This window comes from Fukomys damarensis, unplaced genomic scaffold (genome assembly GCF_012274545.1).
Source record: "Fukomys damarensis isolate Sample0158 unplaced genomic scaffold, DMR_v1.0_HiC HiC_scaffold_39, whole genome shotgun sequence".
NCBI classification, from domain to species: Eukaryota; Metazoa; Chordata; class Mammalia; order Rodentia; family Bathyergidae; genus Fukomys; species Fukomys damarensis.
This window is the reverse complement of record NW_022900951.1, coordinates 94,908,915-94,926,966: the sequence shown is the minus strand read 5'-3', so window position 1 is coordinate 94,926,966 and position 18,052 is coordinate 94,908,915. Positions and strand designations below refer to the sequence as shown.

General features: G+C 33.6%; 1 protein-coding gene and 1 pseudogene across 9 annotated transcripts in view; both read left to right on the top strand.

The window, feature by feature from the left end:
• Window positions 1-18,052, top strand: part of Klhl13 (kelch like family member 13) — a 198,590-nt gene that overhangs the window by 140,220 nt on the left and 40,318 nt on the right. For all 9 annotated transcript variants that reach the window (XM_010622647.2, XM_033760341.1, XM_010622648.3 and 6 more), the window contains one exon: window positions 13,448-13,589. In XM_010622647.2, the coding sequence (XP_010620949.1) occupies window positions 13,448-13,589 (142 nt within the window). The remainder of the gene's footprint in view (window positions 1-13,447; window positions 13,590-18,052) is intronic.
• Window positions 7,448-10,615, top strand: LOC104861281 (annotated as a pseudogene).

Genomic DNA, 18,052 nt, shown 5'->3' with positions numbered 1-18,052 from the left:
AGAAATCATCCACACTTACTGTGCTCTGAATTTTTGTACTTAAAAGGACTTTGAGCTAATTGAAAAAGTTTAGCAGATATTAGATTCAAATTAAATGAATTTTCTTACTAGTAAAATGTTTAAATAAAATGTTTTCTCCACATTACTTATTTGGCAGTAGAAAAAAGGCATATCTGTAAATATATAAAGGTAATATACCCTAAAGCAAATGATTATTACTTTGAAATATAAATTTGAATTTTTGTTTATTCTGTAATCATTAAATATATACCTGTTATGAATAATTTGCTGAAATGTGCAATTATACATAGAGGGCAATGCTAGGAAGCCTTGAATCCAAGAGTGTAGGATTTGGTTTTTGCTCAGCAAGCAGTGAGTCACTTAATACTTTTGAGCAAGGGAGTGATTTTCTGAGCTGTAAATAGAATCACAGTGTATAAAACAGCTATGCCATAATGGCTATAAAATTTATAATCATAACTAAATCCAAGTAGGTAATAATAGAGGTTAGAACTATTGTAGAGAAATGAGAGTAGAAAGGATAGTAACATTCTAGAATTCATTATATGTTGCAAACATGTATTGTACTAATAAAAAATAACACTTTAAAACTATCCAGTAATCTTTGAAGGTTGATTAGACATAGGGAGATGGGCAAGAAGCAGTGATCCAAGATAACTGAAGTATTTTGATGATAGCAATTGTCTTTTAGAATCCAAAATATTCTATCTATGTTTCTCTTGAATGTATGACATCAGGATACATTTGAGATTCCTGAAATTTATTTGGACTGATCAAGCTTCCAGAAATGGTCATTACGAAATACGTAGTTGGATTCCTTTCCAGGTAGAGTATCTTAGACCCATAAAAAGATTGGATTTTGAAGATTTTAAAGTAAATATTACTTCAAGAAGTAGCTCATGGAGATAGGAAGATAGATTTTAGAGTAGCATTTTCCAACTAATTGGGCTAAGTTTTAACATCTCAACTCTCTGTTATACTCACTTACTTGGTGACTCTTCTGCATTTGCCTCCCATATGAAATTCATAAATTAAAACTCAGGTTTGAAATACTTGTTTAAAGTCTGTATGCCTGGAAAGAAAGGAATTCTTTTCTCCAGTTATCTCAACCAAAGAAAGGTATTATTTAATTACTATTTCACAATTCATGGATTCCTTTTGCAAAAAATGTATACACATAACCTGAAAATGCTTCAATTATTTTCTACTTAAAAATTCCTTCTACATTACTCAGAAATTTGTATGCTTGATGCATACCAATATTTATTCAAAATGATAATGATCTGTTTATGTGATGTAAGTTTCACCAAACAACCCTTTTTAAACCAAATTTCATGGTGTTTAAAAGAGAAGAAAACACCTTTCTCTTAAAGAAGCAAATCCCTCAATGACTTGTAATCAGAAAAACATGACAAATTTTATTAAGAACTTTTAAAAGTTAGATAATCAAATATAGTTGTGGAACAAAAATATTTTGCCCAGCTAACTCCTTTCTCAGAGTTAATGCACAATGGACAGACTTATAAGTGGTTCTTTTTTTTGTAGAATTTAGAGGAATTTTTTTCACATTAGTAAAATTGTGGCCAGAATGTCAAATTATTTTATGATATGGAACAGAACATCATAGTGATCTTAGTTAAAATAGACTTTAGGAGTATAGTAAAATGGTAGGTCTTGATGGCATCTTAGGAGAAAAATAGAATAGCCTTGCTAGCATTAAATACTATGTGTCCACTCGAAGTGAGTCAATGTGTGAGCAGGCAAGTGGATGATGAAAGTAATTTTTTTTTTTACTTTCCAGTGATAGATGTATTTCTTTATGGGAAGCACAATAAAGATAATTTCAAGTTTTACAATGAAGTCTTATAAAAAAAAATACCCCTAAGTGGTGAGCCAGGTATTCAAAAAAATTTAAAAAATGATTTCATATAAAAATAATACTGCCAGAACTTTGCCCCCATAAGCTCCATTTCTGAGATGAGCTTTAAAGAACTACCCTCATTACGTTGAGAGCCTGCTTCTACTTTTTTATATTATCCACACATATCTTTAAAATGCTGGTTGCCATATTAAAATATATATTATTAATTTGATGTGGAAAATTGTAAGCAGTCATTGAAATAGCAAGAGGCTATGTTATTGTAAAATCAAGGCTGTGATTTATTATATTTATTTTGGTCTTTGAATACATAAAGTCAGTGGGACTCTTAGAACTGCCAATTATATTTCTTAAAAACAATCTGGGGTTGAAGGAGGTAGAATTGAGGAGAGGGGAAGGTGAAGTAAAAAGGATCAAGATGCAATATGTATATGTAGCAATTTCCCACAATGAATGTTTTTATTTTATATTTCGAGCATACTGATACAAAAGGGGGAAAATACCATACTCCCTTAAAGCACCCATGTCGGGAATTTGATAGGAATCATGCTGCAACTTGATGTGGAATGTAGGGATTAAGTTCCAAATTGTTGGAGAGATAATCTGGGACAGAAATTCTTTTCTACTGAGGAATCTATCAGTGTAACAGAAAGTAGTAAATGGCCAGGGCTTTCAAAATGCCAGGCATTTTAATGCATTATTTTGTTTACTTTTCCTACCATCCTTGAGGCTGACTTGAAAAATCTCCCTTTTATTGCCTTGAAAATGGGGATAGAAAAACCACATATTCTTTATCCAGTCTCCAACTGATGGGCAAATAGGCTGTTTCCAAGTATTAGCTATTACAAACTATGCCGCTATAAACATGGGTGCACATATATCACTGTGATGTTGATTCTTTTAATTGTTTTGGAAAGATACCCAGCAGAGGGATAGCTGGGTCAAAGGAACCTCTAATCCTAGTTGTTTGAGGTGTCTCCATACTGATTTCCAGAGTGGTTGCACCAGTCTACACTCCCTCCAACAATGGAGAAGGCTTCCTTTCTCCCCACAACCCCACCAGCATTTGTTGTTGGTTGATTTCTTGATAGCAGCCATTCTTTGTGGGGTGAGGTAGAATCTCAGTGTTGTTTTCATCTGCATCTCTCCAATGACCAGTGATGTGGAACGTTTTTCCATATATTTATTTGCTGTTTTTACTTCTTTGTCTGAGAAGTATCTGTTCATTTCATATGTCCTTTTTTGAATTGGGTCTTTATATTTGGGGGGCCTGATTTTTTTTGAGTTCTTTATATATTCTAGATAACAGTCCTTTGTCTGAGGAGCAGCTGGTAAACATTTTTTTCCCACATTGTAGGTTGTCTCTTAGCTCTGTTAGTGGCCATAAAGAATGAGAAACTATTGTCATTCATAGGAAAATGGATGCACATTGAGGGCATTCTCTTAAGTGAAATAATAAGACACACATGTGTAAATACCAAATAGTTTCTCTGGTGTGAAAAAGTAAAAGTGTAAATAAGATCCAAATGGTATAATTGATAATGTGAAATAGGAAGAAAAGGGCTAAAGGTGTAGGGAAAGTGGGAAGGGTAGTGGAAAGGTAATAAGGGAAAAGAAAAAAATACAAGAAAAGGAAAAATGGAAACAAAGTCTTTATTAATAGGGAAGGGTGGAGGGGGTAAAGGGAGGGCAGGGACAAGGGAAAAAATGAGAACCAAGACCTGTCATGTAAATGTACAATATCCCAATGATGAATGTAACTGTACTGTATACCTTAAAAGTACCAATAAACTCAATGAAAAAAAAAAAGAAAGAAAATGGGGATAATAGTAATAGTGTTTACTGTGCTTTTGAGAATCAAAGGAGTACATGTTCCAAGAAAAAAAAATGGAATGCAATAGTCATTGTGTTATAACTCTTATTCCTAGGGATTTTTTATGGTGTTTCTTTTTAAAAGAGAAATAAACATTCCTTTAAGTCAAGACCTGGTCTTAAATTATTGATTTTGTGAAGTTGAATATAACTTGGAAATTAATAAAAGGATAGAGGGTTTTTCATCCCTTCTTTACCATTTGATTAGTGGTTCTCCCATATGGATTATGTTTCAGTGATTTCTAACTGGTTTTGAGTTTATGGAATCTACATTTATAATAAGCTTTAAAATTGGATGACTTAAATGTTTGAATATTTAATAAACTGAAATTTTAGACATAAATTTCAGTTTGTTTGTGGGCTGCTTTTTTATTCAAATGCACCATGGCACAATAGTCACATTTCAGAGTTAGTGAGCTACAGATGATGGGAATAAAATGACACCTTGGTTAACAAATGCCCTGAAAATAAACCTTTGTCAAGGGTTGGTCTGGGTGTTGAAAGGATTGGAGTACCCATTTCTGTTGCATCATTTTGGGATTGGAGAAGGAGAAGGCAAGCTGTTTGTTGCAGGCATAAAGATATTTCTCAATGGGCAAACTGGTGCTTGTTGTGAGGGGGCATTCTGCTGGAGAGTTTATATGCAGCCAGGCAAATCTAACTTTTCTCTTATACACTGGGATGGGAACTATTGACAATGATGAGAACACAAGCTGTTTCTCCCAGCCCACTGCTACATATTGCCATCATCCCACCACCACTACCACTCGTGCATTCTCTCACCTTATATGGCTGAAAAGACAAGTGATGCTTTGGCTGTGCACTATTTATAGTAGGTATGGAAGCAACACTCAGCAATCCTTTCTTTTCCTTACTCTCTTATTTGCATTTATCTATCTTCCATCCATCCATCCATCCATCCATCCATCTATATATCTATATACCTGTCTACACATCTTCCCATACACCTATCTTGTTTTCACCAGAATATTTCAAGAAATGTTAAGAATGAAAAATATAAATCAGGCTTCTTAAATTGAAGAATATTGTGGTCGCAATGCATAAGACTTGGATGTAGTTTAATTGGTACGTAGATTTTCAAAGGTGAAGGGAGACTGAAGTCTTGAAATATGATAATAAAACAAACATTAATTTAAAACGTTTTCAAGGACAGAATTGTGATATTCAGTACAAATGTTTTTGGGTTTGGTTAACTACCTTTCATCCTATTAAAGTTATCTCATGGAGTATCATTTGTCATTCCATCTGTCTAGCCCAGTTCCCTCATCTGTGTCATAGAGCTATTTCTGTGATTGTGATCATTAGTGTCAGAATTCAGAATCTGTTTGTTTAGATGTTGATATAAGTAATATGAAAATTTCCCTAAATTTGATCTGAGTTATATTCTAAGATATACTGCCTCCTTATTCCATATGTTTTGGGATAAATTTTAGCATTGGTATTGCTTTTTATGAAAATAGAGTGATAAAATGTGTAGTTTTATTTATGTTCATTTTAAAATGTATTTTTATTTTGTATTTTTTTGAGACAGAGTCTCACTGTGTTGCCCAGGCTGGCTTTGAACTCCTGGGGTCAAGCAGTCTTCCTACCTTATCTTCCCAAGTAGGTGGGACTTCAGGCATGTTCCACTGTGCCAGCCTTAAATACATACGTATACAAATAATTACATACACACACATATATATAAAATTATACATATAATTGCTATGTTCAGAATTATGTTATACAGTGTGACATCACAATACATATATACAATGTGTAATGACCAGTTTGGGGTAATTAATATGGCTGTCACCTCAGACATTTATCATTTCTTTGTGTGGGGAATATTCAGTATCCTCTCTACTACTAGCCATTTTGAAATATGTAGTTAATTCTTGTCAACGACAACTATCCTGTCATACTATGGAATATTAGAAGTTATTCCTCCTGTTGAACTTCATCCTATATTTCTTAGCCATCTTCTCTTCATTTCCCTACCCACACCAAGGCAGGTAATTTTAGATTGAATTAATTAAACCAGAGAATTACTTGCCTTTAACAGAATGTATCTCTCTGTTATCCTCCTTGTATTTATAAATGAAGAATTGACATGTGACTTGCTATAGTTTCCACCATCTGTTATTTTTAACATTTTAGGCTTTATGTAATTGGAACAAATGGGCTCTAAGTTCAGATGTGGGTTCAAATAACAGTTATGAGATTCATGGTGAAGCCATACCTCTCTGAGCTTCAATTCCCCATCTTTAAAATGGGATTGTCATGAGGATTAAGTAGCATACTAGAATGTTCCTGGCACAGTGCCTAGTACACAGCAGGTGCTAGGTAAATGATCTTATTCCTATGTTAAAACAGACATGAGCTGTTTGTTAATGTGATTCTATTTTTAATGTGATGTTCATATGCATGTAAAATGTGTTTACAATAACTTCTTTACTTTGGAAAATCATTTTACAATATAATTCAATCACCTTGATTTTTTTCCCCTCTTCTGTGGACTTTGGTATTATACAACAGAAAAGAAAGCAACTATTTTGTGAAATATTGTATGTGACAGATGTTCCCATTAGTGAAATAATTTCAGGTATACAATAATGTACTTATATTTATATTATTAAAACTACAGATAACAGCCAAAGCTCTGGTCTTGATTCCTTCTAAGCAAAAATTTTGTTAAAGAAATAACATTTTCCATAGTCTCTTAAACAGAGATTAATTTATGCCTTATTAAGAGATTGCTATAATATTTGTAATTTTCTCATGCAATGATACTGTAGAAATTTTAGGTAAGTGACAAATTTTTCGATACTTAAAATTTTCAGTTCTTTTTCATTTTTTTCATTGAAAATTCAGGCTCAATTTATAACTGCTGACTTCAGGAGTTAACTGTGTTTCATTTTGATTTAAAACGATTTACCTCAATTTTCACAATGAAAATTGAAAGTGTATTTATGTACGTGCATGCACAAATTTGTATTTATTGTTCAGATTCTGGGATGACTGGTGAAGGATAGTAGAAAAGCTATTAATGCCTTTAGAGTTCACTAAGTGCACATACTTTAAATCTATCTTAAAACCAATGAGAAATGACTTCGACCGTTTTAAAGTTTTAATTCATTTCTAAAGGGTAAAAGGAAATACCTTGACAGATTTAGCACTCAAATTCAAATGAATATGAGAACAGGTGGCAAAATTTCTTCTACACCTGCTATGCAACTTTATCGCAAGAAATGTTTCATTTAGCAAATGCTGCTGCTAGCAGACAGTTCTGTTTCAGAGCAGAAAAACAAATGGAGGGGGAGTACTTCTTTGAAGGAAATCTTTTTCTTGATTTTCTTTTTAAATTGTGAGTGTGAGAGATCTGTATTTTATTTTCCTGGGGAATGGGTGGTGGAAAGCATGAGCCAGTGCCTTGATTAACCGGCACATTTTGTATTATCATTAAGCCCCGCGTGCCTTTCTTGCTTTTGTTGTGTCATTGCTGTTCTTGTATACTAACCCACTGGCAATAACTTTCAGTTAAGATAATATTATTCATCTGAAAACCTAAACTATTTGTATAATACTTATAAACTTACTCAAGACTCCACAATTTTTATTACAATAAAATAGTGTTCTTAGCATACATTGTTAGATTTTTACCTCTGTAAGGAAATGACGGCAAAAAGGAAGCATTATAAAACTAATCAGTAACTACATAGAAAAAGATAAAAGTGGTGTTCATATGTTTTATATGTTTAGCTTCTCATCCATTTCTTTTTTTTCCTCTCAAAAATTACCAAAAAACCCAGGAAAGTAAAAAGAACAGTGTTTTATTTGTAGCAATATTCAATGCACTGATCTTTATTTGGTGTGAGAAAGAAGGTAATAAACCAATGCATGGGTTATCACATATAACCTCTCTTCCAAGACTCTTGTATTTTGTTGTATTTTCATGCTAATAATTTCAAGCACTAAAATGTTCCCTTTTCTAAGACAGTGAAATTTGACTTCTGTATTGCATGGTGTTTGCAGTTGTAGAACCACAGAAAATGAGATGTGCATTTTATAATTTACCAAGATGACATTTCATTTTTTATACACAAAAGTACTGAGTTCAATGAATATGGGGGAATTTTTTTGATAAAAAATGGAGGAGTATTGAGTATTTGTAGTTCTGGACTCAAATAATATAATTAATAAGTGTTCCCCCCTTCCCAATGGAGCATACTAATAAACATTTCCTAAATTATGAAAATGAATTGTTCCTTATAGAACCTCTATGAATTTGAACTTCTACATATCTATTCTTTGTAGAATAGCACATCATTCTTACTGAGGCCCACCTACCAGGACATAAATGCTATACATTCATAATCTTTCATTGTCAAGATGTTCATTATAAAAATAAAACAATAAAATTTATCCATTTAGTAACTTTAAAAATTTTGTTTCAAATATCCATTTGGATGAACCATTCCATGTAAACAGTACAGACTTAATACATGTCTGCACTAGCCATTTTGAGCATGTCTTCTGAAGTAGTTTTGATAATTTTATATTTTCAGACAGAATCTTTGTTTTCATTTACATATTACAGAATACTGATGAGGTTGAACATGTTTATATCTGTTAACCATTTGTACTTCCATCTTTGTGAATTATTTTCTCGTATCATTTGCATATGTTTTCCTTGGGGTAATTGTTTAAAAATGGAAATTTGGAGGCAAGGTTATAATGTTGACATGACTTTGTTAACATATGATAAGTGCTTAGAGCATTTTTTTCCCTTTGTCTTCAAACAAGGGTGCAAAGAAATACCATAGTCTGTATATGTTCAGTTTGACTACATTCGCAGTGCTCCCAATGAAATGATTACAGTGCATCTTTCTCTAAACCTTTTCTAAAAAGTAATTGTTTTCTTTGAGTAAGCACAGTGGACTGATACATGCACACTTTGTGAAAGATTGCATTTGTGCTATGTGGTTGATCATTCTTTTGAACACAAGATGTGTTAATGGGCATGTGTGGGTTGGCAGCAATATGTAGACAGTAATGTATAGGAAAAAGAGATATTTAATTTTTAGAAAGAAAACTGATAAACAGTCTCTCTCCTGAATAATTTTGTAGCACTAATGAAATGTGACTATTTAGATATATTTCACCAGATTCTTAGTTTGTAAATATGAATCCAGTTATAATTGTTTCAAGCAGAATTAAGAAATAGTTGTACATACATGAGCTTATATAAAGCAAAAGCTTTACTATGTAATTGTCTTATAAACTTTGAAGCCATTATTTAATTATCCACAGTAAGTCCTTTTTCAAATTTATGGGGGGGCATTGAGAAGAGCCAAGGTAGTCTATTAAGTAGCTTTAGAAAAGTTAGTGCTGATTAATAATTCTCCTGTGTTATTAGACTGCTAACATTACTTCATAAAGTCAACTGGAAGATCTGGAAATTATTTAAAACATGAAATTGTTTGGGGAGACTCCCCCTCCTCTAGCAAGAGGGTGTAGCATGACCTGACCATGTGCATTGCACAATTTTTGGACTGGCACCTGGTCTTCCCGCTCCTGGAGTTTTTCTCTGTGAAGAAGATATATAATGAGAAAGAATTATTACAAGAGAAGTTGGATCTTCTTATAGTGATACCAACATGGTTGATCTGTGATGGATGTTCACTAAAACCTTTATTCTGATGACATTGCCCATGCTTTGAGAGAAGAAAGAACCACAGTTGTTACACAGCTGAAACAACTTTAGGCAGAAACAGAACCAATTGTGAAAATGTTTGAAGATCCACAAGCTGCTAGGCAAATGCAGTCAACCAGGGATGGTCAGATGCAGTTTGACTACCTGGCAGATAAGCATGGGTTTAGACAAGAATATTTACATACATTCTACAGATATGCAAAATTCCAGTATGAATGTGGAAATTACTCAGGAGCAGAATACCTACACTTTTTTAGTGTTGGTTCCTGCAACTGATAGAAGTGCTTTAAGTTCTCTCTGGGGAAAACTGGCCTCTGAAATCTTAATGCAGAATTGGGATGCAGCCATGGAAGACCTTACCTGCTTAAAAGAGACTATAGATAGCAATTCTGTGAGTTCTCCACTCCATTCCCTTCAGCAGCAAATGTGGCTCATCCACTAGTCTTTCTTTGTTTTCAACCACCCCAAAGGTCGAGATACTATTATTGGTCTCTTCCTTTACCAGCCACAGTACTTTAATGCAATTCAGACAATATGTCCACATATTCTCTGCTATCTGACCACGGCAGTCATAACAAATAAAGATGTTTGAAAGCGCCGGCAGGTGCTAAAAGATCTAGTAAAAGTTATTCAACAGGAGTCTTACACATAAAAGGACCCAGTTGCAGAATTTGTTGAATGCTTATATGTTAACTTTGGCTTTGATGGCTCTCAGAAGCAGCTGAGGGAATGTGAATTAGTGCTTGTGAATGACTTCTTTTTGGTGGCCTGCCATGAGGATTTTATTGAAAATGCTCCTCTCTTCATATTTGAGACTTTTTGTCACATCCACCAGTGTATCAGCATTAACATGCTGGCAGATAAACTGAACATGACTCCAGAAGAAGCAGAAAAGGTGGATTGTGAATTTGATTAGAAATGTGAGGCTGGATGCCAAGATTGATTCTAAATTAGGTCATGTGGTCATGGGTAACAATGCAGTCTTACCCTATCAGCAAGTGATTGAAAAGACTAAAAGCCTCTCTTTTAGAAGCCAGATGTTGGCCATGAATATTGAAAAGAAACTTAATCAGAATAGAAAGTCAGAGGCTCCTAACTGGGCAACCCAGGATTCTGGCTTCTATTGACGAACTGTAAAGAAAACATGAAAAAAATATGAAACAATAAAACCATTATATGAAGGGTAATATACATTTTAAAAGCAATTAATGTTCAGTGTAAATTTTGGAGAATTTAAATAAAATTGGATGTGATTCATTAAAAAAAAAAGAAATTGCTTGGGGAACATTTCTTCAAGAAGTCAGACTCCCTATATCAGGATTTCTTGACCTTGACTCTCTTGACATTTTTGCTTGAGTTCATTTTTGACATACAGTACTGTCCTGTGTAGTGTAGGCTGTTTAGTAGAATCCTAAGAGATTATGGTAATTATTTGCCTCTCACCAAGTTGCTACAATGAAAAATATCTTCAGATATTGCCAAATGTGTGGGGGTTGGGGGTGGCAAAATGCCTTCCACTCCTCCTCCCCCCATTGTAAACCACTGGCATATACTATATTGCTTTTAACTATATGATGTGAAAAATAGGATATTTTCAAAACAGTTTCTGTTCTAGAATTACTCAGATAATTATTCCTTTAAGCATAGTCTGATATAATTGTGGCCTGGGGCCTGCAGAGAGATGTTGCCTCCTTGCAATATTAAACAATGCTCTTTGCACGCAGTCAATAACCTTAATGAAAACGAGATAGAAGGGCATATTGAATCTGCTAAGAAGGTTGATATGTCATGTACTGCTACTGATGCAGAAATAATAGGGAGTGTTTTGAATGTTAAAAAGTCAAAGGATACTGGCAAAAAGTCATGAGGATGATTTTAGTGAAGGCTTCTTCAGCTTTTGAAGTAATTAGTTAGAAAGCCAGCCATATTATATTGCCAAGAAAGGCTGCGTTTTTTTTCACATTCTACTTGTCAATTTTAAGAGCAAAAGACAAGTAAACATGTGGTTATCTATAGTTAGTTTTAAAAAATAAATTCTAGGCTGTGTCATAAGGACAATGTAGTTTCAGCTCTCCTCTTGTCCTTTTTTACATCTGCATTTTTATTAAAAATGATGATGGTTATTTAAGCACTGTAAAATAAAGAAATATCTTTGTAATGATCCACAGAAATGAAATTCTTTATTCATTCAGGATATATATAAAGCCTTTCATGCCAGGCTCTGTGTAGTGAATACAGAAACTAATAAAACACTGTGCTTTAATGTTCTATTAAAATAATTCTGGATGAATAGAAATTTTCTGATGAGGGATACCTTGCGCACCATCAGTATATTTCTGATGGCTCCAATTGAGTCAGTAATTTAAAATGTCTGTCCAAAAAAGTTACTAAGAAGTACATGTGAGCATGTGTGTGCTATATGTCATAAATATACATACATATGTGTGTATATGACATTTGATACTTTTAAAAGCCATTTCTGAAACTCTAGTGTAAGTATATTTCTTTGATACTTGTTAAAATCCTGTTTAAATTATTCTTTATTAAATATCCATGAAAGTTAAATAAAACATGGTTATATATTATTAATTCATTTTCAGTTATACTACAGCTCTAATATCATTAAGAAGAATTGATGTCACCCTTAAGGCCAGAGCTTTTGCTAATTATTGCAGGATTTAAAACGATTTGTTGGGTTTCAGTATTAAAAAAGCAGGATCTTTACATGAAGTATGATGTAGCCTTAAAATATTCCTCTTTTTTTTGTAAGCTGATCAGCTCAGGTTATAGATATTATTGGGAAAATATGAAACATTTATGATCTTGAATAGTCCATTTAGAAATGTGCCTAAGTCAAAATTTAGGCACAATTGGGAAAATGAGCTATACTGGGGTCTATTGTCTTCTGTCTCCCCTAATAGCCGTAACTGAGTTCAAAGCCATGGCCTCTCTGATGTTAGGCAAGATATCTGGAAAGAATTTTAGTCATGTATACCTAAGGAAACACCAACCTCTTCAAAATAGTAATGAATGATCATTCCATGATGGGCACTTTTTATTGTAACCCTTTATCAAATACATTGTCACATTCTCTGGATGTCTAAGTGACTTGCAAACTACAGGTTCTTCCACCCTTTCTATGGACCCTGAAGAAATTATTGTTACATTACATATGAAGATATCCTATATTCATTTATTTTTCATTTCTTTGACAGCATGAAAATGTTAAAAAAGAAAATGCTATTAGCAATGTCTTTTAGCTAAATGGTCCCAAAATAAATGAGATACTGCTAGAAAAAGAAATTATTTCTTGTGTAAAGTTTTGTTCAACTGAAGTTGATTAAAGCTATTAATAATACCAGAAGAGGAAGCAATATGTTAATATGTCACACTTAACTTTTGGTTTTTCTTAATGGGAGCTTTGAAGTTGGAATCAGATTAAACCTAGATTCAAATCCTGACCCACCCACTTTATTAATGTTGTGACCCTAAATATGTTATTCTTAACTGCACTTTTTCTTATGACCCCTTGCATTTCATTATTTTAGGAATTAAATGAGCTAACATATCAAATTATTGGCATAGTGACTATTTAATAAGTAGTAGTTGTTGGTTTTATCTTTCGAAAATGCAATGTTTCAAATTAAATTTAATTGCTACCTGAACAGTAAAATACCAAAAGTAATACTATGGCAAGAAAAACTTGTGATTATCATTTCATGCTGTCTTTTAAATTGATTCCTCAGTTCTTATCTTTATTTCCTGTCCTTGGAATGCATTTTACAAATATATGTTTCTTCTGTGATATGAAGTGTTATGAGCCTAAAATACAGTAAAACAAACCAGCACATTCCATAGACAGGTGATTGGCAATAGTGATTATTTTTCTAAATAATAACATTATTGTGAGTTATACAGGTTTTAATTTGCCTTTCCTTCTGATTTTAAAAAACTTTCAGATCTCTTGTGGAAGAGGAAGACCAACATATGAAACTGTCCCTTGGAAGCAGCGAAATGGGCCTCTCTTCCCATTTGCAGTCTTCCAAGGCAGGAACTACACGCATCTTTACCAGCAATACCCACAGTTCTGTCGTGTTACAGGTAATCTAAAGTGTGCTTGGGTAGTATTTACATATCTTAAAATATCCACCAGGGTCTGTTTTGGTCTAGAATGTTCATAATAGGGGAGGTTGTGGGTGTGAAGCGACAGGGAAAGGTACTTATGGTAAATCTCTGTATTTTCTGCTCAATTTTGCTGTTAACATAGAACTACTCTAACAAATAAAGTTTATTACTTAGAAAAACAAAACCAAAAACTTACTAGATGAGAGATTCTGATGGAGGAATGCATACCTACCTGAGTTTAAAAAATTCTCAGAATTCATTATTTTGTTTGTATGAAGAGCATCTTTCTCATGTGTCACACTGTAAAAGAATATCATATCTTGCATATTGGCTGTCCATTACATAGCAGCCCAAGTAAATATCACATGGTTCTTACAAAAGTCTTCCAGTTCTTCTCTCTCAACCTATTCTACTGTCATCTTTTTCACAGTTGTAAACATCACATTTATTCAATTCTAAAGATCAAATTAGTTTATTTGATCAATTTACATTGGCAATAGTAGGTGTGGGAGTAAGGGTGAATACTGTTAAATGCAGACCAATAGGTGTAAGAAATAATAACTGACACGAAAGTAGAGAACAGAAATCCAAAGAGTGTAAAACATAGCATTCTGGAGCTATTTAGCATAGGAATTAACATCCGAAGTCCTTTTGACTATTGTACACGTTCATACAATGTAATACTACATTTCATAAATGCTTTAGATATAGTTAAATTATATCAGTCTTCTTTGTTTAGTATGATAAAATGATCTTTCTAAATGTATTTTTAAATAAAATATCCCCAGGTGGAGTTCATGTACTTTCCTGGTCAAGAACCATTAAAATAGAATAATATGTAGTATAATGATGAACAAAGTTTATATTTGATGTGCCTTGGTAATTTTGATGGAATTTTTGTTATAATTTCTTTGGGTTTTGTTTTCTTTATCTCCAAAATGTGACTCTTGAGTAGGATATCCTTATATTCCCTTCAAGTTCCAATCTGTGAGTCCAGTGAAACCCCACTTCCTAATATCCCTATTTCTAATGGGAACTAAGTTCTAAGTTTTATTGTCCTGTGAGCATCATCAACAGAAATGTGCTGCATAAATGGTGTAAATATTGGTTTTCAAGGGAATGGGAGGAGAGAAAAAGGGACTAACCAGATACGAAAGGCATGAGATTAAGAAGTGTTTTGGTATATTAATACACTCTTGCTAAAGAAAAATTAAAATAGTAGACAAAATAAAAGCCTTATCTCCACTATACTTACATCCTATGTATATGCATAATCACATGTTCAAGTCAATTATTGTGGTCCTGCTGACTTTTAAAATGTAAACCAACTGACAGTAGCCATTGTAGTACAATGCGTGATTTATAGCAGCAATTCTGAAATTTTAGTGCAGGCTAGAATCACAAGAAGAACTTTTTAAAACAGTGAGTTCTGGCACTTGGGAGACTGAGGCAGGAGGGTCACCATGAGTTCAAGGCCAGTCTGGGCTTCATAATGAGTTCAATGCAAGCCTAAACTATATATCAAAACGTTGTCTTGAAAAATAAAAACAAACAAAACAAGCCCCCCCCCAAAAAAACCCAAATCCAATGAGCTCTAACACAGCATTTGTGAATCAAATGTTCTGGGTTAGTGCACAAGGATTTGCATTTCTAGCAAATTGCCAAATGATGGTTTACATTCAGAAAACATACCGTGATCTCTTAACATCCATAGAGGATAAGTTCTAGGATTCCACATAGATACCAAAGTCTGCAGATGCTCAAAAGCCTTACATAAAATGGCATAGTATTTGCATATGACTTATGCAAATCTTGCATACTTTAAATCACGTCTAGATTACTTATTATAGCTAATATACAATGTAAGTGCTATATGGTTATTACACCATATTGTTTAGGAATAATGACAAGAACAATGTTTGTACATGTTTTTTATAAATGCAATCACAGTAGATTTAACTACATTTTACATCTGAAAATGGTTGAATTCACAAATAAAGAAGCTACACAGCCCAAGAAGGCCCCATTGTACTTTAAACCACTAATTTGGAGGCAAGGACATTCTTCCACCAACAGAAATAGGCCTTTTTTCTTTATATGTACATTATGTAGATTACAAATTATTGTTACAGTGAGGAGACATTGGAAATGCTTAAATATTCATCACTAGAGAAAGTTATATGGATTATGTTGTATCAGAAGTGTACAGTACTCTGCATTCACTACAAAAGAGTGAGATGGGTCTGTAGGTATTGAAGGGAAAAATATAGGTGATAAATGAAAATAAGTTACATGAAGAATGTAGTATATTCATACAATGGTATATGATTCAACTATATTCTTAAAATGAAGTATGATACATGCTACCAAAGAATGAATATCGAAAACATTATTCAAAGTGTAAGAGGCTAGTCACAGAATTCCACAATTTCTGATTCCATTTGTATAAAATACCCAGAATAGGAAAATATACAGAGATACAAGGTAGACTAGTGTTTGCTTATGGTTTGGAAGATTGGGAGGATATGAGTGTGACAGCCAAAGAGAATAGGATTTCTTTTTGAGGTAATGAAAATGTTCCAGACTTCACTGTGGAAATGATTGAACATACATGTAAATATACTAAAACCATTGATTTTGTGTACTTTAAATGGGTGAATTTTATAATATGTGAATTACATAAAAATAAAGGTATTTTAAAAAGTAATAGGGCCAGATGTATTATAGGATCCTGTGTATTTGTAGAGAAATTATGTAATATATATATAAGGGGAGTTGCTGTGTAGAATCCTACACTGTTGGTTTTTTTTCACACTGGAAATAGTTTTCTTTGTAATCTATGTAATTTTAAAAATAGAAAAATCAACAAAAGTGTAGCTGGATCTTAGCACCACCTTATATTTCTCATACTTTAGCTCATTGGTTCAGGCTAGTGGCAAAAATGGTGACGTGAGCCAGGCACAGTAGCACACACCTGCAATCCTAGCTACTTCGCAGGCTGCGGCAGGAGAATACAAAGTTTGAGGAAGCTTGGACAGTTTAGTAAGGCTCTGTCTCAAAATAAAAAAATAAAAAGGACTGGGGTTGTAGCTCATTGGTAGAGTGCTTATCCAGCATAATACCTGGGTTTTATTCCTAGCAACACAGAGACATACACACACACACACATACAAATTATTTGAAATTAACCTAATCATTTTTATTACTTGAAGATGATCTTTCTGCAAGTGATTTTTGTTGTTATGATTGTTCTTATTATTTTGGTTTTTCAAGACAGGGTCGTCTTATGTACTTCAGGATGGCCTTGAACTTATATAGCCTAGGCTGGCCTCATGATTCTCCAGCCTTAGCCTCATGGTTGCTGAAGTTATAGATGTGCACCACCACACTCAGAAATTTGTTTTTATGTTTTGTATAGATGTACAGAGATATCACTTTATATATATTTTTTGGGGGGGTACCAGGGGTCGAACTTGGGTCCTTGCACTTAAGAAGCAGGCGATGGAACCACTGAGCTAAATCCCTGGCCCCTAGCTATCACTTTATATTACTGCTAAAAATCTTTATATTTTCTTTTTAAAAGTCTTTTTAAATAATGTTCTCATGAACTGATATTTTTAAGGCCAACCACTATCAAGGAATCTTATTATCCAATCTTAGGTGTGTGGTTGTTATGGGACAAGGCCAGGGAAGTGATTAATGTGTAAATGTTATCATTGTTCTAAAATTAGAAATAATACAAATACCAGCTACAAAAGGTGTTGAAAGGACCATTAAGGGCACAGATTCATGGCGGTCTACTGTTCCAAGAAGTTTCACTTTGCCGGATCACTCAGAGCCCAACCAATAGTGAGAATGACATGGCGTTCAGCCCAAATTGAAATTCTAACTGTACTACTTACTGCCTAATCCTTTGGGAAAGTCAGCTATTCTGCCTGAGTCAGTTCCCTTATTTGTAATTTGATAAAAGATATGAAGATTAAATGATGCAATTTATGGCAAAGTAAGAGGTATGATAAATATCCATGTCTTTTCTTTTCACCCAAGATAAACAAAGAAGGTGTCAGAGAAAATGGAGCTGACCGGGAGTCATTGGTGCACCAAATAAGGTGTCTGTATTGTTGGCCTGAAGAGCTTTAGCAGATAAGTCCTATCCACTAAATAAGCTTCAGCAAAATAGGCTGTCAAAGAAAATATTTAGAAAGACATTTGATACCTAATAAGCTTGGATTCCTAGAAACTTGAACAAATCCCAGTATAATCCATGATGGAGTTAGCAGTGCAAATTACTTTTGCTAAAGTAAGGAAGATTAACCAGGGATTCACTTGAGTAGTGAGTAATAAAATCAAGGATAATTTCATTTTCTTTATTCCTGGATTGCTACTGCATCTGTGGTTACTTCTCATGGAAACCTTCCATTCTTTGATTTCTCTGATAC